This window comes from Solanum pennellii, chromosome 12, assembly GCF_001406875.1.
Source record: "Solanum pennellii chromosome 12, SPENNV200".
NCBI lineage: Eukaryota > Viridiplantae > Streptophyta > Magnoliopsida > Solanales > Solanaceae > Solanum > Solanum pennellii.
The window spans coordinates 82,187,558-82,210,276 of NC_028648.1; the positions used below are offsets into that span (position 1 = coordinate 82,187,558).

The 22,719-nt window shown below is 30.7% G+C and overlaps 3 protein-coding genes across 3 annotated transcripts; 2 read left to right on the forward strand and 1 right to left on the reverse strand.

Moving 5' to 3' along the window:
- The first annotated feature begins 1,133 nt into the window (after positions 1-1,133).
- Positions 1,134-3,081, forward strand: LOC107005738 (late embryogenesis abundant protein D-29). The gene is made up of 2 exons (XM_015204390.2): positions 1,134-1,528; positions 2,351-3,081. Exons 1-2 carry the CDS (start codon positions 1,243-1,245, stop codon positions 2,854-2,856), a joined length of 792 nt encoding a protein of 263 aa, XP_015059876.1. The 5' UTR covers positions 1,134-1,242; the 3' UTR covers positions 2,857-3,081.
- Positions 3,082-10,555: 7,474 nt separating this feature from the next.
- Positions 10,556-17,857, forward strand: LOC107007202 (CBL-interacting serine/threonine-protein kinase 1). The gene is made up of 12 exons (XM_015205717.2): positions 10,556-10,977; positions 12,356-12,418; positions 14,129-14,200; positions 14,572-14,679; positions 14,790-14,870; positions 15,373-15,552; positions 15,871-16,092; positions 16,557-16,664; positions 16,750-16,866; positions 17,072-17,134; positions 17,220-17,294; positions 17,477-17,857. The coding sequence occupies exons 1-12, from the start codon at positions 10,753-10,755 to the stop codon at positions 17,630-17,632; spliced, it is 1,470 nt and encodes a 489-aa protein (XP_015061203.1). The 5' UTR covers positions 10,556-10,752; the 3' UTR covers positions 17,633-17,857.
- Positions 17,188-22,442, reverse strand: LOC107007201 (probable GTP diphosphokinase CRSH, chloroplastic). The gene is made up of 5 exons (XM_015205715.2): positions 21,917-22,442; positions 19,541-20,473; positions 19,107-19,391; positions 18,839-18,964; positions 17,188-17,614 (listed from the first exon to the last, which is right to left on the reverse strand). The coding sequence occupies exons 1-5, from the start codon at positions 22,307-22,309 to the stop codon at positions 17,603-17,605; spliced, it is 1,749 nt and encodes a 582-aa protein (XP_015061201.1). The 5' UTR covers positions 22,310-22,442; the 3' UTR covers positions 17,188-17,602.
- Between the last annotated feature and the right edge of the window lie 277 nt (positions 22,443-22,719).

The window sequence follows — 22,719 nt, forward strand, 5'->3', positions numbered from 1 at the left end:
AATAATATAATATAATATAATAATATTTTTATAAAATAATACGATACAATAAAATAGGGCAATTTTCACATATAGTAAACAAAATATTTATATTTGTATGCTATAGCAAAGTTTGTATAATTGTGTTCTATAGCAAACATAAAAATGTATAATTCGCTATACATACACAATTGTATAATTTGCTGGCCTAAATTGTATAATTCGCTGACCTATTTTGTTGTAATTGTACAATTTACTATAAATTTGCTGGCCTAAATTGTATAATTCGCTGACCTATTTTGTTGTAATTGTACAATTTACTATTCTATTTCACTGTAATTGTATAATTCGCTGTCTATTTCGTTAATATTTGTATAAAATTGCTTTGCATACAAGTGAATCGAAGTAAAATGTATTTATATTGTATAATTATAAGTGTATAGGAAGAAGATATATGTATTTCTCTCGCTTTATACAAAAACAGAAACACAATTTATACACTTCTGTTGTATAAAGCGAGAAAAAATTGTCTTTCGCTGCAATTGTATAATTCACAATTGTATAATTCGTTGGTCTTTTTCACTGCAATATTTGTATAGAATTTGCATTTGTCTACAATTGAATTGAAGTAAAATGTTTGTAAGTTTTATAATTAAGTGTATAGCACGAAGATATATGTTTTTACATGTGTATATACAATTTTCTCTCGCTTTATATAAAACATAAACATAATTTATACACTTCTGTGTATAAAGCGAGAGGCGAGCAGAGGGAGAGTGACGAGCGAGAATAAGAGAGTGGCGAGCGAGATTTTTGAAAGAGAAGCGACTGACAAACTTTGACTAACATTTACTATAACACACAATTAAATTAAACCATAACTACTCTATTTATTTTAAGCTATTAATTTACTATTATATACGATTATCCCAATACAATATCACCTAATCTCAAACAACCATCCAAACACAATGTAAAGGGTAAGGGTAAACATAGGCACAAAGAACAAAAATAATGCTATCCAAAAAGCCAACAAAAAATAAAAATTTGATAATGAATGACACGTATAGACCATATATTGACTATACTCTTTGCAAAAACACAAAAAAATAACACGTATACACACGTATAATGCCACATGTCCACTTACCATATCATAACTCTTCTTATATATATCTCAACAAAATAATTCCACACAAAAATCACATATTTTTCAATACAAATACAATTCACATTAGGTTGTTCTTTTTTGAAACTTTTATTATGGCTTCAAAAAAGTTGATTTGTGTGTTGTTACTTGTGGTGCTATGTTTGTTTAATTTTAGTAGTTGTAAAGAAATACATGATGATGAAATTGTTGAACAACAAATTAGTAAAGAAAATGAAAATTCAGAGTCATCATCATGGGCAGGATGGGCTAAAGATAAGATTTCTGAGGGACTTGGTTTGAAATCTAGTGATCATGATGATTCAAGTGTTAAATATGCTTCTGATTCAACTATGGATGCTGCTAAGAATGCTAAAGATAAGATCACTGATACTGCTTCAGGTTAGTACTTGCTTTTCTTTTATGCGTTCGCTGCAGAGTCAGAATTTTATGTTTATGAATTCTGAATTTGTAGTTTTGTGGTGTGTTGAAGTAACCAAATGTTATTTGTTATTATATACTCCTTTCATATATTTGTTGTTTTAATGAATGCTAGTCTATCGTTGATCCTCGTGATCGAGAAAGATGTACGGTCCAATGATGTTACTATGAAATATTCACTTACGAGAGTGGTGGTGTTAGTTCTTTTATGGCAAAATATGATCTTTAATTTGGCGTCAATGAATAATTACCGTCAATGAATAATTACGCCTCAATGAACGTCAAGCCCTTGAAACTTGAATATGCGTAAGTAGATAATTAAACAAAAGTTAACACGAGTCTTCTACATGGTATAATACACCTAAGATGTTACCTAGGATGTAACATAGGATGAATGTGTCTATTTATTCAATTTTATACAAATTCAAGTGGTTGTATAGTCGTCAATTGACGAAATTTTAAGGGTCATAATAACGTATTATGCCTTATAGTTTCCATTGGCTATATGGTTCGTTCAGGTGAACGGTCTTATCAATACATTAATGTATGAACTCCCTAAGAATTTTAATTGCGCTCATATACATTACCCTAGGCACACTCTCATTTAGGTGAGACACGAGCTCGTGGCCTTAGGCCTCGAGTTTGTGCCATTCAAAGCTCGAGGCCTAACCATTAGGCCACGAGCCTAGCGACAGAGCGAGCATTCATCACATGGACAATTACTTTGACGCGTGAGTAGATGGTGCCCTTTAAGATGATAGTTGTTTAAATTTGCAATGCCAGGGACCGGACAATACGTAGCAGACAAGGCAGGAAATCTGAAGAACGCAGCGGAAGAAGTGAAAAACAGAGCATACGAAACAGGTGAAGAAGCGAAAAACAGAGCATACGAGACTGCGGAAGCAGCGAAACAAAAAGCATCTGAGAAATCAGAGGAAGTCTACTCAAAAGCAGGGGAAGCAAAAGAAAAAGCCTATTCAGAAGCAGAGAAGGCGAAAGATAAGGCGTGTTCAGACGCTGAAAAGGCGAAACACACGACCTCCGAGAAAGCACAAGAAGCTTACCATAAAACAGGGGAAGCAAAGCAAAAAGCCGCGGAGGAAACAGAGGAAGCAAAGGGGAAAATGAAGGAGAAGGCAGAGGAACATGTAAATTGGGCGAAAGAAGGATACGAAACCGCGAAAAACAAAGCGGGAGAGACATTGGAGAGAGCTAAAGAAAGTGTAGCTTCAAATTTGGAATCAGCTAAGGAGAAAGTAAAAGGGAAAAATAGAGATGAAGAGTTATGAGTAAATTGTGCACACTCTACTTTCAATGTCGCGCGATAGAATACGAATACGTAACCTTTGATATTTTCGAAGGGTCCGAGTTGTTTGCTATATGTTTGTATTTTGTGGAGTATTATAGGTTTTATATGTAATAAGTAAAACAGAAAGCTGATGTGTTTTGTTTGTATTGTGTTGTAAAAAATGTATTACTGGACTCTTTCTTTTATAACAGTATGTTTGGCCTTAGTTTACTTTGTCTTTGGCTGATAAAGCCAAGCGGCCTAGTGGCTTTGCTGTTTCGATTCACTGAGATTTAGTTATTTGTCGATTTAGTTATTTGTCGCTCGATTTAGTCCAGACTCTCTCTAATGATAGATTATTACAGAATTTTTGAAGCTTGAGGCGGATACGCAATGTTTGATCGCAACAATGGTGTTGGACACATTAAATATTTGATAATTATCACATATATTTCCATTAACAACATTGTATTAATCGAGACCTCTCTCGATTGGGTTATATAATGTTAGCTTGGGCGTGCAATTTACATCACCAAGATTTGATACTATTATAAATCTAACTATTTGTGTATATAATTCAAATCTTTAAGATAGTTTGATACTATTAGAGTTATTGATACTGTTAGAGTTATGTGGATATTGTTTCTATAAATATTAATGTAAGTATAGAGAATGGTACATTATTTAGTAATTAAAACTTGTCCATGCAACAAAGAAATCTATTTGTGACTTGTGATCCATATCTCATAATATTTAATTCTATCCCAAAATTAGATTTTTTCGAAGATCTTTGTTTCATTTTTTTAGTGAAATTTAACTAGTGGTTGAGATCCCATTATAGATACATATATATTTTTTAAAATGGTAGTTACATTAGATAGGGACCCAATACAAATTTGGCCACATAACTATATATATATATATATATATATATATATATATTAATGTTTTTTTTTTAAACTTTCACTCGATATTTGCTATTCATTTTGTGGCTGGACTAATTCGGATTTGCATAAGAAGATCTTACTTTGAAGAATAAGACACTCTCTATTTCATTCAGAATTTAAACCCGAGATCTCTAATTATATGAAAGGGTCACTTTTTGGTGACCAGTTCCCTCCGGTCAAGTTTATGTGTGTATTTAATTACTCTCTCTAAAATATAATGACTAGAGGAAATTGGTAAGTGTCACCATCGAATGAAACAATGGAGACCCTCTTGATATTTTCATCAAATTATTTTAACGATAAACTACAGTGATGAATAAGTCATTCCATACAAATTATAGATTCAGTAGATCGAATTGAACACTCTGTATTGAATGAATTTCAAAAAATACCTTTTGGCCACTAACTTTGATAGTAATTGAACATGCATGATCTTTTATCTCGTATATAGTTTCTCTTGACATTATACAAAGACGACTTTTGAAAATTACATGGCCTTTCGATTATAAATTATTGAATAGAATTTTGTTTATAATTGTAACTTTTGGGCTTCTTAAGAGAAATATACTATGTTGATATAAGCAGGTATTTTAATAATACGAATAACTGTCATTTAAGATCAAATTTTTATATATTTTAAAATTTACAAGCATATAAGATCCAATTATTCTTTTTTTACTTTTTAAACCTCGTAACAAAATAAAATCAGACAAATAAATTAAAATGACGAAAGTTTGGTGCCTCCGTGGTCACCCATCTTTTTCCCATTTTGTGGTTTAAATGAGATATGAATAATTGGAAAAAAAAAAGATAGTAGTTGGATCATAGAACATGAGCATGGGACTAATTCTGTAGATAATATCACTTTATTATTATTATTATTTTCTCGATATCACATCGCATAGTGTCCATTTATTTAAGCAAAAATAATTTTTTATTAATTTTTTTTTTCATTCACATTCACAAGTCGTACTGAGACTTTTGATTTAGAGATAAATTTATAATTGTTATTATTTTTCTCGATAACGCATCGCATAGTGCTCATTTATTAAAGGAAAAAATGCTTTTTATTAGATTTTTTATTTCATTCACATTCACATTCACAAGTCGTACTGAGACCTTTGATTTAGAGATAGATTCACAATTTAATTTTATTGGTGAGTCACTAATTCATTAAACGTTTGAGTCACTGGATTTAAAATTTAATCAGAGAAAAGGTTTGAATATGTCATTAAACTTTGAAAAAAGATTTCTTAAGTCATTCATTAAAAGTTCGGCTCATTCATAATCATGCATGAATGCTCATTTTCTCAAATGAAAGTGACACAAATAAAACAGTCTTCGAATGGATTGTATAAATAAGTATTTTCTCAAAATTCAATAATATATTTGAGTATTTTCTCGTTTAATAAATTACTTGAAAATAAAAATACGAGGATATTTATTTAATGACATCTGAAATAAATAAAGTGATATGGATATATAATTTTATTGACCCTATATAATGACATGCAGCTCGTTCGATTCCACAAAATTATATGTGCTCCACCATTCTTTATTTTCTTCACTTACTTTTTTTTTCTTTGGATATTAGACGTTCGCTTTCGGGTTAGACTGTCAGGATCGAAGAAGGATAATGATTCATTCTTGAAATTACCGTTCTTAAGATGCAAAGAGTCGAACCGAGCTCCTTGTTAATGTAACTAATAATATATTTAATGAAATTTCACAAAAATAAAATATATTTGATTTTTTTAAGGAACACTAAAGCAATAAAATTTGCAATTATCCATTCTTTTTAGTTTATCCTTGAAAATTAAGGAAAATAACAATTTTAATTCCTATATTTGTGCATAAATCCGATTTTAATCCTTTGTATTACTTAATTAACTATGCACATCTAACTTTCAATTATTTGAAATATTATGAGTAATTGAAGGTTAAATGTGCATAGTCATATAACATAAATATTGAAATTATTCAATAATACAAGGGTTAAAATTGAAAGATCGAATTTTTATATAATATTGAATTTCTAATTATTTAATTCATATTAATATTTTGATTTTATTTTAGAGAATGGATTTTATTTTTTTTTTAAAAAAATCTTAACTCTACGCCAATATTTTTATACACTTGCAAGCAAAGTACCAAAAAGAAATGGCTTCAATATTACACCAACTTTTATTGCTTACTAAATGAATCTTAATCTCATTAATTAAGAAATAAGTAATAATATTAAGCAATAAAGTAAATCAATTATAGAGACATTCATTAAGTAGCTTAATTAGTTGCTTATTAATTAAAAAAAGATAATTTTTTTCCATGTGCAAATACTTTATGGACAAATCTATCCAATTCATATTAATTAGTCTATATATAGCACATACATAGATACAATATCTTCATTCATACTCCCTGTCCGAAAATATTTGTCATCTCGTGCTTATCGAAAGTCAATTTGACTAATTTTCAAAGGTAAATTAGATCACATTAATTCGATATTTTAAACAAAAAAATTAGATATTTTAAAACTATATGAAAAGTACTATAAATTACAACTTTTTGCATATTAATATGATGAAAAAATACATCTTAAAATGTTAGTCAAAGTTTTTATAATTTGACTCTAAAAATAAAAATCATGACAAACAATACCGGACATAGGAATAACAAAATATTAACAGGTTAACTGCAACTCTGTCATGTTCCACTGCGTCTTATTGTCATTTCCACATATAATTGTCATATTTTATTTTTTTCAAAAATCAAATTAAGTGAACTTTGATTATAATAATAATAACAATAAAAAACTCTTTGACTCAAAAAAATGTAATCAAAGCAAATCACAACATGTGAACTTTGAATAGTATTTTAAGAGTATATTACCCAAAAATACGGAAAATTACAATTTTTCTATATCAATTTGATGATAAAATATATATATATTTGACTATCGAAAACTGAAACATAATAAGTGTTTTGGGACGGAAGTCTATTTAGGAGTCGATATAGTGTACAAATTGTTGTTTCATCTCAAACATGTTACATATATATCTATATGTGTTTGATTATTAAATAATTAGTCATATATGTCAAATTTGAGAAATCGCATGAAATTCGATATATCTGAAACACGAATTCATAAATTTTAAATTCAAAATTCGATTTTATATATCATCATTTGATGAATGTGTCCCACTCCTCAATTTTAATGTAATAATTGGTATGTGCCATTATATATCAAATTAAAAGATAGAGTAAATGGAGCATATGGCCTATAGCAATATCTACCTTTCCTATTATGTAAAATTATTAGTCAAATCATTTTGGCCCATGCTTGTTTTATAAGGTTGTTATTGTGTCCACAAAAAAAAATATTTTGAAAAAAATAAGTGTTGAATATATTTATTTTCTTAAAATATCAAATATTTTGAATTAAATTCAATTTTTACAAAATCAATAAGTGTTTGGGATAGAAGGGAATAGGTAATTAGTCATTATTAAACACATAATCGATCATGTATAGTAGCGTTTACAGTATTTTTTTTTAGATATGTGTATGTGGAGTTTAGAATATTTAATCAAGGACGTCTTAATCTAAATATATTATAAACATGCTATCGTCTCAAACTTTCACGGCCTAAAAGGCTATAGTCCCTACCAAAACCGTCACTGGTAGAAATTATTTTTTTATCCAATACAAAATTAAATATAAGAAAATATTATTTAGAAAAAGAAATTCCGATTGTTATTAGTTTGAATTCGAAAAATAATTTTAATGCAAATTTTGCACACTATGTTTTTGTTAAGAAGCTGGCCACAAAAGGATACCTCACGTAGTTTTTATAGTTATATAAATTAAATATAACACATAAATAAATTAGAAAATAAAGTAATGAGATATTTTTATAGTCGTTTTCTTCCATTTTATTGTAATTAATTGTGCTATATAAAATAGGAGTCATTTTCTCCATTAATAAGTCCAAATATTATATCTTTTTTTTTTTAATCTACTTTAAAATTCGATTTTAAATTCATGTATTGTAAGATCCACTTCTAAGTGATACTTTCAATAACTTTTTTAATTATTTTCAAAACGTGTACCAAAAATCTCCAGTTAAAATAACTTCATACAACAAGATAATTACTCTTATTTTATTCCCACCTGGTATTAATTTTGGGGCTCAATTATTTAATTTGAAATTAAAATAAAAAATCAATTTTTATCGATAAAATGTAAATTTCTACTAAAAACGACTCGATTTAAAGAGCTATAATCCTCATTGATATAATTAATACTCAACCTAATTTAAATTCTTTAAATGATTTGAGATATTTTTTACTATTAATAAATATTTTCAGTCACTATCAATCAATAAATATATACTAGTAATATCTAAGCTAGATATATATTCATTTATTAATATTAATATTTAACCAAATATTGTCATATAATATATACTAGTAATATCTAAGCTAGATATATATGCATTTATTATTATTAATATTTAACCAAATATTATCATATAAAATGATATTTTATCAACATAAAATTTCCTTTTCATTAGAATTATGCGGAAAATAGCATGTAGGGTCGTGATGTCATTGCATTGATAACAAAAATTCAAAAAAATACTAACAATTTGACTTTATTTTATAAAAACAAAGGGAAAAAATTGTCAAGATTCATAATAGTTTATTCATGGCCACATGTTTCATGTTTTATGTTTCATTTCTAAAAATAGTTCTTGACGATAATATTGTAATTTAATACGAAATGATAAAAATAGAGTTTTATCGATTGATGAATAGCAGATTGATTAAAATTATTTGTCATTTTAAAAGTTTTAAATAAAATCAATATTTGTTTTCTTATTTTATTGTTATCGTAATTGTTCTTGAAGATTATAAACACTTCAATAGAGCAGAAACAATTAATGAAGAGGGAATATATAAATAGTCATAATTTTCTCCTAATTAATATTTATTTATTACGAAGCGTGTAAAAATGAAATACGATAACTAATTTAAAACAAATAAAATATATTCTAATGAGTAGTAAGAATAGAACAAACTATTTGGCTACGTACCGCCACTTTTCCTTGACTTGACCATTTATTTCCCCATGAGTTGTTAGACGTTTTCTACCTTATCATCAATCGTTAATCCATGCGATGAAATGAGCGAAATTATTATTATTTTTTAATTAGAGGCCTTAAAGACGAGTCCTGAGTATGAATTTGATAGGAAGCTCTTTCTTCACGAGTAAAATCTTACGCAGCGTAAATGTAAAATAATTACGAATTCCGTAAATAAAGCCTCATATAAATATGACAAAACATATATATATATATATATAATATAAATAATATGTGTGTGCACACATGTCATATATATGAGAAAAGAAATTAGATTTATTTGCTACAATTACATTTATTTTTTTGAAAATATTTATTTAAAACTTTTAAGGAGAAGTTATCTTAGAATTAAATTAATTGGCACGAAAAAAGTCATGTGTTGTTAATATAGTTAGTAGTATATATCCTCATTCCTAATAATCAGCATTCTAGAAGTATTTATTATNCAATTACATTTATTTTTTTGAAAATATTTATTTAAAACTTTTAAGGAGAAGTTATCTTAGAATCAAATTAATTGGCACGAAAAAAGTCATGTGTTGTTAATATAGTTAGTAGTATATATCCTCATTCCTAATAATCAGCATTCTAGAAGTATTTATTGTTAAAAAATATTACAATAGACTATAAGTCTAAATTGTGATGAATTTAATATTAAAATAATAACATTAAATTTTTAGAGTTTAAATTTTGAACTCATTTTATGAAATTTATAGTGTTTCAATTCTATAGCCATAACATTAGGTTATATCCATAGGGATAAAGGTGTGGTCCAAATGACATTGAGTAAAAATAAATAATTTAGTGTATTGCGTTACGTATAAGATCGAAACTCGTAATTTGATTCTTAATAACTTTTTAATATTCTTTATTACTAGGTCCATATTGATTATGAATATTGTGCATGATCATTAAAGAAATATATATTGTATTTATTATAGTTTATTCCTTACACATTATTGTATTGTGTAAGATGAGTTTTTTATAGTATCAATAAAAGTTTTGATAAAATGATAAATATAGTATTTTTAACCGAGTGTAAATTAAATAGATTTAACCTGACAGAGCACATAACAATTTAGACAAATTTCACATAAAGCATATCTCAAATTCGCTAGATACAGGCGGTCTTTTTTTGCTCGATGTAGTACCATAACCTAAATGACAAAAAAAAAAAAAAAACTAATTTGTATCATGAATTTAGATTATTATTTTTTTGATTTTCCACATGATGTTCAGTCTGTATTCGAGGTCGTACTAAATTCAAATCACGCATGTTCGGGAGTATAACGCTCCCAATAAATTTTTCTCCGTACCTAGCTCGGAGACCTCTGGTTTAGGATTAGCAGTCCCATCACTATATCAAAACTCATATTGTTTGAACTTAGATCAAACAACGATACGTATTTTTTCAATTTTAATCAAAAATTTTCCAAGGCAAATAATTTTTTCCATCGATATATGCATTACAATATTTCACAAGATATATCCCGTATTTTTCTTAAAAATAGATTTTTAATTGATAAAACGAAAAAAATTAAAGACCTATCCATTTGTAGATTCCGCAAAAATTTCCACGTTATAATAGTGGCCCAATTAAACTAGTATAAAACCTCAACGCACTCCATTGACGAATGAGCCATTGAAGAAAACTTCAAACTTCAAAAACACAAAAACACAAATCGTGCATCTCATTCTATCTTCATATCAAATTTCTTCAAAATCAAATCAAAAAAAAAAACCCAGAAAATCAAAAGGGGTTTATACAAATCCCAATTTTTTTTTGCAATTTTTCGAATTCAGTGGGAAATGGTACTGATTCAGCATCAACAGCAGCAGCAGCAGGAAGAAGAAATTGTACGAAGAGAAAGAGGGAAAAAGGGAATGCGAGTAGGTAAATACGAGCTTGGAAGAACACTAGGAGAAGGTAATTTTGGGAAAGTGAAGTTCGCTAAGCATACAGATTCAGCCCAATCTTTTGCTATTAAGATTTTGGAGAAGAATCGGATCCAGGATCTTCGAATTACTGATCAGGTCTGTTATCGCTCTTCTCTCTGTATTTGTTTTTTCGATCTGATTTTGAATTTAGACGTTGTGAATTTTGATTGTGATGGAGCTGCGTAGAATCGAGGGGTTCAGTTTGAATCATTCCTTTTTTGCTCTGTTTTTTCTCTCTCAGGATTGTTTGTTTTAGGTTTTATTGGGTCGGAGCTATGTAAAATCGAGGGGTTTAATTTGAATCATTCTTCATTTTCTCCTTTGTTGCTCTGTTTTTTCTCTCTCCGAATTGTTTGTCGTGGATTTTACTCGATCAGAGTTAGGTAAAATCGAGGGATTTAGTTTAAATCATTCTTCTTTTTGTCCTTTTCTCTTTATTTTTCGTGTTAGATTTTATTATTTGAATTTTAGACGTTGCGAGTTTTGATTGGGGCAGAGCTAGGTGAAGTTGAGGGTGTTTAGTTGAATTATTAGTTTTTTTTGGCTCCTTCTTTACTCCACATTGTTCTAGATTTTAGTAGGTTAGCGTCGAAGTTGGGTAGAATCGAGGGATCAAGTTTGAATCATCGTCCTTATTTTTTTATATATATATATATATTTTTTGTGTATTTGTCCAAGAGTGGATCCATGAAGGATCAATGGTTCAATTGAGCTATGTGAAAAATTATATTATTTATATATATATGATTAATAATTTTTTTTATATATATTAAATATCCTTTAACTTCTTCGGGTATTTATCTTTTTCATATTTTAAATTTTTTAATGAAAATTTTAGTCTCACCATGTATGAGAATTTCGAAATTTAATTATTGTTAATTTTGATTGAGATGAAGTTGGATAGAGCTAAGAGGTTTAGCTGGATTTTCTTTGTTCAAAAATCGAATTGCATGGAGAAATCGAAATTATTTGGTTATATATGAATTATTGAATAATATATCTTCGATACAAGGGAAAATTCTTCTTTCCCCTCTTTCTTTATTCTTCTATTTTGTTTTCGCGAGTTGAATAGTCAGACATCTCAAATTTTTATTAGGATGACGCTAAGTAGAATCGAAAGGCTAATTTATATTAATTTTATGCATGTAGACATAAGATCTGACACTTAAACACTAATTTTGTCTCTACTACTTAGGTAAGATGGGGTAGGTAATTGATCTCTTTCGATTCACAATATAAATTAATTTGTATATTCGAATAAAGATATAAAATAAAACCACAAAAAATTATAGCACAAGATTCTATTTTTGTGTTCTTTGATGAAAAGTAGCTAGAGGGGAAAATGATGTTAGATTCACTAAAATAGTAAGTGGTAGAATGATTTTATTATCACTATCTAATAGGATTTAGTTATTTATGTCTCTTCGATTTGATTAGTCTTAAATCTTTATGATTATATTATTTTTTTGTACAGATAAAGAGGGAAATTCGAACTTTAAAAGTTCTCAAGCATCCAAATGTGGTTAGATTATACGAGGTATATTAATTTTTAGCAATAGTATTTAATACGAATAAATTTTTACGATCCTATTATTTCTCGTATCAAATTTGAATTTGAATAAGTCATCTCTATCTTCTTGTTTATTTCTTCTTCTTTTTTTTTTTAAAAAAAATATTATTTTTATTATTATCTTTTTATCCTCTATTTGAATATTAAACAAAATGCAAAATATTCATGTTTTGCTTTGAGGAAAGAATAACTTGTTCACAACCTTATGTTTAAGAGATTCTTTTCTTCCTTTACTCTAATACATAATTAATCTAAAGAATATTTAGAAATAAATCGATTTAAAATATGAAATTTAAAAAAAATAAAATATCTTCATTATTATAATAGATAAAAATTAATACTAACAAAATATATTACTTAATGTTGAAGTTAATTAGGAAAGAATCTTTTCATGTTGAAATAGAAATATTGTGCCTTGTAATATGTGTTTATACTGATCTTATCGTAAAAAGAGATTTGTTTGTGCAGTAAAATCTACTTTTAAATAAATAAAAATATATTTTAGCGTTTGGATTATTCAATTTTTTTTTTAAAAAATAGATGATTGGATTAGGTAAATATAATTTGAATTTGAATTTAAGAAGGTTTATATATTTTTGAATTGTAAAACGATTTCGTATTTACATCAATGAGTGTTTTGTATATTAATAAAAAGGATATTATTTTAGTGAAAAATCAAAATATCTCCCTTATTTAACTCAAAGCTTGGACACGAGATTTTTTATTAGAAATAATAGAAATTTATTTATCCCACCATATATCCTATCTGTCTCAATTTTTGTGACACAATTTTTTTTGTCCATCTCTAAAAAAATGATTCCTTTTATATTTAATAACATTATGACTTCAAATTTATTAATTATAAAATGATTCATAAATTATAGTCATACAACATTTATGACTTATTTTAGATCAAAAATTTTAAAAAAATTTCTTTCTTTCTTATACTCCACTCCATGCCACGACATACAACATCGTATATTTCAAAATGAAGAGAATATTAAATTCTGAAATTCACTTTGCTTAATTTTTTAATTAAAAAAGTAATTAACAAATTTACAATCTTGACAAAGATACTCATCGAATTTAATTAAATTTATCTATAAGCTGGCTCGGACACTTCATCTAGTTGATTAGAGAGAAGAAAAATATGGATGAGGATACCCTAGCCATCTCCATCCACATTTTGACTTTATGTAAATATCCTATTTTTTTATCTATAAAAGTCTTTATTGGTTATTTGTAATTAGGTCCATTAAAAAAAAGGGTAATTAGGTCCCACTCTCATCTCTAAGATGAAAATAGAACATTTGGTACAAATTTAGCCACATAATAATTAAAGGTCCAACAACTTGGGGTGCTATATTTAATTTTGACATTGACTACATTTTTATTTTTTTTAGTAGTAGCATGATCTATCTAAAGTTTCAAATTTCACGTGTAAAACTCTATGATAATGACTTCTTTTATCACGGGATTGAAAATTAACTATTTGTGAATTGTATCGTTCTTTTAGATAGGGCGTGGGGATTTAAGTTTCACAAAATGACAATGTAAAAATAAGTGTTACAAGTCAAATTTGCTATAGTTTTTAAGTGATCTGATTGTGTAAATATACAAGTCAAATTTGTTATAGTTTTTAAATGATCTGATTATGTAAATATTTTTTTCTAACAGGTATTAGCAAGCAAAACCAAGATTTATATGGTGTTGGAATATGTAAATGGTGGTGAATTATTTGACAGAATAGTAAGTAGATTTTCTTAATGACATAATACATAAACGTTACATTTAACTTCGTCTGATATGCTATTTATGCACTTCAATTTTGAGTGTGCATAAGTAGATATTTAAATTTGTATAAAGATGAACAATTAGACACGCGCCTTACGTGGCAATTTGCATCCTCTGTGTATTATGCCACGTGGAATACATGGGTCCACTTGTTTAACTTTATACAAGTTTAAGTGTCTACTCATGCATACACAAAGTTGAACGACATAAATGCCAGTTGAGACCAAATTAAAAGACATATTTATGTATTATATCTTTCTTAATTTGCCATTAGCCTGTGTTTTTTTGCATTAAATCAACTAATCTTCATTGATCCTCATTGATAGGCTTCTAAAGGTAAACTTTCAGAAACACTAGGCAGAAAACTATTTCAACAATTAATTGATGGTGTTAGTTATTGCCATGACAAAGGTGTTTTCCATAGAGACCTCAAGGTAAATATAGAACAAAAAATGTAACATTTCTTTTTTAAAATTATAGTTTCTTCATTGGAAAATTGTACAAAAATATTGTATATATTAATACTTGTTTTCACAAAATGCAGCTAGAGAATGTTCTCATTGATGGAGGCAGAAACATAAAGATAACAGATTTTGGACTAAGTGCATTGCCTCAACATCTTAGGGTATGGTACTTAACTCGTGACTACTAATAATCGAGGCGAATCTAGCGTTTAGAGTCAACAGGTTCAGAATGAATGTGATCAATATATATTTAGAGGGACTAATACGAAATGTCTTAATTTTACCTTCGTTATACTTTGATGTCATATATACATTTGTTGTTCACAAATCGTCTCATACAATCAGAGCTTAAATCTTTTTGACACGAGTAATTGGCCCAATCTACCATGAAATTCCATAGAGTCAAGGGTTAGTGCAAGACAATATGCTCATAGTAAGGGTATGAATGACCTCAAAGTAAAAAACGGATGGTAAACTTAAGATGTTTCGTATAGTAAACAAGTAAATTCGAGCCAGAAAAGTAGTGCATTTCAGTTGAACCTGTTGACTAGCTTTGGATCCGCCTCTGACTATTAGTTGAGCGACCCTCTTGCTAATTTACTTTACCATAGAAACATGTTTTTTTGTTGTCAAGCTAAGTTAGCTCTTCTTATTCATCTATAGGATGATGGCTTGTTGCATACAACATGTGGTAGTCCCAACTATGTTGCTCCTGAAGTTCTTTCTAACAGAGGCTATAATGGTGCAACATCAGATACTTGGTCTTGTGGTGTCATTTTATATGTCATCCTCACTGGCTTTTTACCCTTCGATGATAGAAATCTTGCAGTGCTTTATCAAAAGGTTAGTTTTTTTCTTCTCTAGTGCGTGCACGCGTGTAGTGGCAAATCCAGAATTTAGAGGTTGTGAGTTTGATGTATGCATTCGACTTGTTTTTCGCGCACATATAGAGATATATATCCTAAAACACTAGCTCCCATTTGGCCATAGATTTTGAACTTGAAATTTTTCTGAAGCAAGTCCAAAATCTATGGACAAACGCTAGCTAAGTTCTGTATTGTTATTTGTTGGATCTGCTACTGTACATGTTGCTATGTGTTTTATATGGAGTCGTCTTTGGTAGAGAAGTTTTTAATATTGTTTTTAGGGATTGTGAATCAGATTTTTAAAGGGGATGCTCCAATACCAAAGTGGTTATCACAAGGAGCAAAGAATCTTATAAAGAGGATTCTTGATCCAAATCCACAAACTAGAATAACAATGGCAGAGATTAAAGAAGACGAATGGTTTAAACAAAACTATACTCCTACAAATCCTGATGAAGAAGAAGTGGAAAGTGATGATACATCCTCAGATGATGAAGTGTTGACAATACATGAAGCAGTATGATCTTTGATCTTTACATAGTTTGTCCATCTCTTGCATTATCTCGTGTTTGTTGAACCGTGTGATTATCTCATCTAAAAACCTAGTTATATCTTCAACATGCTTAGTTTTGATAGCTGAGCACGTTAAAATTCTTTTTGATAATGCATGACCATGAGAATTTGAATCCCAAGACCTATGTCTACTATTAATACATGCTAGAGAGATTTACTTCGTTATTTCATTATGCTCGTGTCTGTTGAATTGGGTGACCATCTCGTTTAAGAAGATCATCTCACACCTCCATCACGTGTTGATCATACGCCTTTTGATGGCCGAGCATGTAAAAATTCTTTTTGATATGGCTGACCGTGAGACTTGAACCTTGGACTTCACTATGATAACATGTTTATTTACTTAATTATATCTTCAACGGTGTCGTGATTTTTGACTAATTGATCTTTCTTTATATCCTTGGACAGCCACTTGACATAGAAAGAAATCCAGAATCACCTTCTGTCATCAATAATGCCTTTCAACTTATAGGAATGTCCTCATGCCTTGATCTATCTGGATTTTTTGAAAATGAGGTAAGCTCTTAACCTTAATTTCTTCGAATCATACGATGATCGATCGATAAAAATACCTAGACATAATTACTTGGAATTCATCTAGGATGTTTCTGAGAGGAAGATCAGGTTCACATCTAATCTCTCTCCAAAAGAACTGCTAGATAGGATTGAGAATCTAGCTGTTCAAATGGGATTTCAAGTCCAGAAAAAACCTGGAAAGGTTAGTACATATATGTTCATATGTTGTCTCTTGTGTCTTCATAAATGTTGTGTCTTTGCTTTCGTGAGTCAAGGGTCTATCAAAAACAACCTCTCTACCTGTCACGGTAGGGGTAAGGTCCACGTACACTCTACCCTCCCCACTCCCTACTTGTGTGGGACTATACCGGATATGTTGAAACCTTGTTTATGTGTTTGTTTTGTAGTTAAAAGTATTGCTAGAGAACAAAGGTCAAAAAACACAAGCAAGTCTTTCAATAGTAGCAGAGGTAAGTAACATTTAAGATACTCAACTCCTCTTTTTTTCATGAACACCAAAGTAGCAAAAATCCAACATTTTTACAAAATTTTCAGGTTTTCGAGATTAGTACATCCTTGTATGTTGTAGAGTTACAGAAATCTTCCGGGGATTCTGCAGTATATAGACAGGTACATATATCTACACCCTCGTCAACATTAGTAACAATCAGAGACGGATCCAGGACAGGTTCTATGGATTCAACTAGACTCATTGCTTTCAGCTCGATCATTGAATCCATAGACTCGAGATCCTAGATCTGCTCTTATCCTCAAACCTCAAGACACTAATCAATATATTTTTCATTTCACAGTTGTGTAATAAATTATCAGATGAACTGGGAGTCCAGCAAAGCGAAGAACTACTGACTAATCTAATTGTGAAAGATAGAAATCATACCAGTGAGCAAGCCCATTCTTTATCGTCCGAGAAGCAAGAATTACCTCAACAACTGAGAGTAACAGAGTAGAAGACAGTAAATGAGATGCAACTATAAATATAGGTCTATTGTAATGTTCATATAACTGCTGTTGGATAAGAAAATTCCGCGGTAAATATAAGTTTCTTTTGTTTTCCCCTCTGCTAACTCTGAAGCAGCTGTTATTTGTACACATAATTTTGCTAAAGAAGGCACAATGAAACTATCAATAAAGGGCAAAAAAAGTTAACTTAGATAGACATCATGTCTTTACTTTATACTTGGTGTTATCTTGCCTCACTCTTTGCTACACACTATTATGAATTATTATGTGGTCGGCAAGCTTTTCTTTCTACGAGCAACCTATCAAATCGGATCATGTATTTGGGTTTTTTCTCGTTGTATTCAAGAGAAATAGTCCTAAAGAAATTCCGGAGGGCCAGTAACACACTGTTCGAATCTTGGTGGATAATGGGTCCGCCCCCTCTACCCCTATTAAATACCAGTTTTTTGTCAGCAGCAATAGGCAGTGGCGGAGCCAGAATTTTAATTAACGGGGTTCAAATATAAAGAAGTAATCACATAAAGACGTCAAAGGGGGTTAAGCATCAACTATATATACACAAAAGTTAATTCCAACCATGCATAAACATTCTAACTTTCCGTCAAAGGGGGTTCATCTTCTTATTAGGTCCGCCCTGACAACAGGGTTCTAACTTGTAGCGTGTTCACATCACGTGCTCTTACCACTAGACCAAAGCCCCATAGATGGGTTTTACCTTTTTCTTCTATATTTAGACAATCTATGAGTACATATACATGACAATTAGAAATATCTAATCTCATTAGGAAAGTATTACCAAATTTTCTGGTCGTTGGAAATAAAATAAGCATCACAGAAATATTGTTTCGAGATCCAAATACTATTCCGAAGAATGAGACCATACAACCAGGGACAAATTTTCCAATCCAAATGATACACTACAAGTATATTTATTCACCAAATGTGTACATTCTATCCATAAAAACACTATGTACAAGAGTTGTACAGAAACGATACATGTTACTACATACAGATGCATTATATTTGATTGAGACCGTGCACAGATAACTATTATACAGAGGGATCGAGTATCTTTCCCTGGAAAGATATCTGTTTTGAGGCTTCAAAAATCCCCAGTATAGCGCACGGCCTTCTCAATAAATACATACATAAAGAACACAGATTTAACAGAATTTACTAATTTAATTTGTTACCAGACTACCACCTTGCTCTTTACTGTACAGTTGAATCAAACCGGTGTCGTTTGCCAATTGCAGCTTAGCATTTAACAGTGTTTGGTAATGATCATCTCTATCTTCTATATTCCGGATGAATTCGACCTGAAACAACATTAGTATTATAGTCAAAAGTTGAACGTGTTAGAGAATGACTCGTGTAGGAACTTTTTTATATGTCATCCAAGAGCAAAAAACTGTTCAAGGTAATTTGAAAGTTTAAATGATTTAATATTAGTTCATGTACCTGATTCTGAAATATATCAAATTCATCTGAGCTCAGAAAACCATCACTGTTTGAATCGAGAAGTTGCATCATCTCCCGCGCATCATCTCCTGGGGCACCGAGCTCTTCCATCACTTCCATAAGTTCGTCGATGCTTATTTTACCATCTCCATTCTTGTCAAGAAGACGGAACACCCTGCCTCTCTTGTCAGTTTCCAGAACTTTTTGATTCGCCGAAGGAAAATCTCTAAGACGCAATGCTGCAAGATCTGCTGCAGCGATCATGATTGCCTTCAGATGTCTCGCCTGTGTATGATTTGACGACAAACAACATAAGTATAGACAAAAGTGCAGGGGTAAGGTTTGTGTACATCCTCCCTTCCCCAGATAAGTATGTTGTTGTTTATGTTTGAAATATGTTGGCATTATGAAATGGGATCTAATACGATGTTTACCTCTTCAGGATCAGTAACACCGCCCTTGTACAATGCATGAGATGCTGGCCCTCCAGATGCAAGCATATCCATTTCTGCTGTTCGTATTTGAATTTCCATTAGCGGTCTAGTCCGTCCATTTTCACTGGTATCAACAGCCATGTGCAAACTTCTATATCCATTAGCCTTAGGCCTTAAGATATAGTCCTTTGACCTACTTGGTATCTCTTCCCACAAAGATTGGACAACTTCATGTGCTCTGTAGCAAGCCTTTTCCCCGATTTCCGACTCATCTACTCCTGATATAGGAGTCAATACAACTCTTAGACCTAAGATGTCATTCACCTCTTCAAGCTTCCGACCATCTCTCAAGAGTTTCTTCATGGTGCTATAACGACTTTTATAACGACCCTCAACAGATATCTTACTCACCATTTCATTTAATGGTGGATCAGATTTGAGGGACTGAAGCAGCTGCTCCTTGCAGATATCTATCAGAGGCTTATTTCCAGACTCGTGACTTCTCAACCATGCATCAAGATATAGATATGAGTAAGGAAACAAGTACCTAAAAGAAAGATCCTCGAGTTCAAGAGATAATAGGTTAGTTCCGATGGCATGCGCTAGAGGAGCATGTAGTTTCATAACTTCAAGTGCTATCATCTGCTGCCGGTACCTAGGTAAATAATCAAGGTGCCTCATCATATCGAGCTTGATAGCAAGGTCCAATACTAATGCCCTGACATCATAGTAGGTCAGACAAAATTTCCTCAATGCAGTTGCGCTATCATCATCCAATACTTCTACCTTTAAGGCCATATGCTTCACACGCAAGCTTTCATGCATTAAATGAGCAGTACTGGTACCAATCCGATCCCTCACGTCATATATTGATATAGCACCTGCCTCTAGAACTTCTCTTAGTAGCCCAGTGGAAATAACTTCAGCATCCATCTGCAACACATGGCAAATACCTTTTAGCTTTCACTTAAATTGAGCATGCACACGCACACACACAGAGGGTGCAATAGCAAGCTTCCAAATAAGGGGTTACAAAGTTATGCTTTTGATTCTGAATCAGCAGGTGGTGCATCTGAAGAAAATTATCGAGAAAACCATGTTCGGTTATAAACATATGCTACCGCGTTATTGTTGGATCAGATCATCACTCCAAAAAGTGTATATTTAACCAACAAAAATATTTACAAGAGATTGGAACAACTCCAACTGACATTACCAGAATTCTGGCTACACTAACAAACAATCAATCAATCAACTAGGCATGTTAGTCACGATGGAACAACACAACAACAATATCACATCAAAGTTCAAGTGTGAATAGTTTAATGAAATTAAATTCTTGAAAGTCGTCACTGCTGTGGAGAAATAGAATGTAGAACGTCTTAAAATGGACAGAATGCTACATAAACACCAAGTCCACAAATGTTCGACATGTGTAATACTTTTTTCATAATTACGATCATCATAACTCATAGAAACGGATGTTAGATTGTTAGCAAGAAATAATATTCTTTCATTCGTTTACTACTCCCCATAAAATTACCATTAGCCATTTACATTGACTTGTAGCACTAAATTAACTAATCTTAGGCAAAAATACAAATATATATGAGTACTTTCCGTATATATATATCGTTAAATCATAAAAAAATCTATTTGTTCAACACATTAAGTAAAGGTAGAACCTTTGGAGCTAATTTCCTTCTACTTTACTCTATTTCCTCCTCCTTCATCTCGTCTTCATAAAAATAATTCTACTAGTTTTATACTCACCCAAAAATGGCTTTTTCACTTAATTGTCTAATAACTAACCTTGGTCCATTGAAATTTAACCCGTTGTACAATAAAGTTCCGAATCTATTTTTGCCACACAAAAAATGACTAAACTTTACCCTCTATAATAGTAATTAGTAAGTAGCAAAACTATTTTCCGACATAATTTGCTCCCATTTGGCCTTCGAAGTTGAAACTTGAAAAGACGAGTTTTCAAGTTGTGGTTTTTGGAATCTAAAGTTCTGTTTGGACATCCATTTTACTTGGGAAAAAATCAAAAACTTCGTGAGTGAAAGTTCCAAAAACTATTTCATGACCAAATAGATATCAAGATAAACTTACATAAATCTATAGTCAAACGCTAGCAAAAAAAGGGAACTTTATATATTGTAACATCAAAATCAGCTTAATAGATAAAGTTCAGTTAACTTTAAACTTATAATGTCACATATCAATAGTAATCTAACTTTACCAACACTATAAACATCGAATACGAATAAATTTTACAGACTATTTACTGTCACATTCAAATAATAACATCAAAGTCAGCTAGATTAGTAAGTTCAGAGCTATAAACATCGAGTGCGAGTAAATTTTTTTCACCTGCAAATCAGCTAAAATGACAGCAACAGACAGAGCTTTCGATATCGGAGATCGGCCATCGGGTGCAAGTGGAAGTGACTGAAGAATCGGAATACACAATTTAAGAGTTTTAAACAGCAATCGAGAAGAGCTAGTAGAAAGAACACTAGTATCCATTCTTTCAGTTAGCTCATTAAAAGCACCCACTAACTCCACTACCATTTTCCCGCCGGACTGTTCCGGCGCCGCCACCACTGCTGAAACCCTCACGTCGGAGGATATCTGGGTCTTACAACTCCGATTCCGGCGCCGGCGCCGGCGGAAGTAATTTGGGGTTTTGGTGAAGAGTAAGTGTGGGGATTTTTTAGTATTTGGGGGGAAATTGAGAGTGTAATCGTTTAAGTAGAGCTCCATAATGAATGGAGAAATGGGTTATGGTGATTTTGAAGATGGAAGAAGAATCGCCATGGATGAATTTTTGGTGAATTTACAGAGAAATCAAGAATTGAGAAAAATGTGGAAGAAGAAAGTAGACTTTTTTTTTCTATGGATAGTGGCATGCCACGTGTTAAATATATATATATATATAATATATATATATATATTGTGTTTGATTAAATTTGAATTTGTGTTTGAGTCGAGAATTAAGAAAGAAAGATAGATAAGTCTTCAATATTTGTGTGGACGTAAATTTATTTAATATGGGTAAAATGGACATTTAAAAGTTAAATTGAAGCACGAATTGTAGATTGGTTTAAGATTTGTAAATGTATTCGTGAAAAGTCAACCTTCAAAAAGCGCATTCTACGAGCCTCATTTACGGC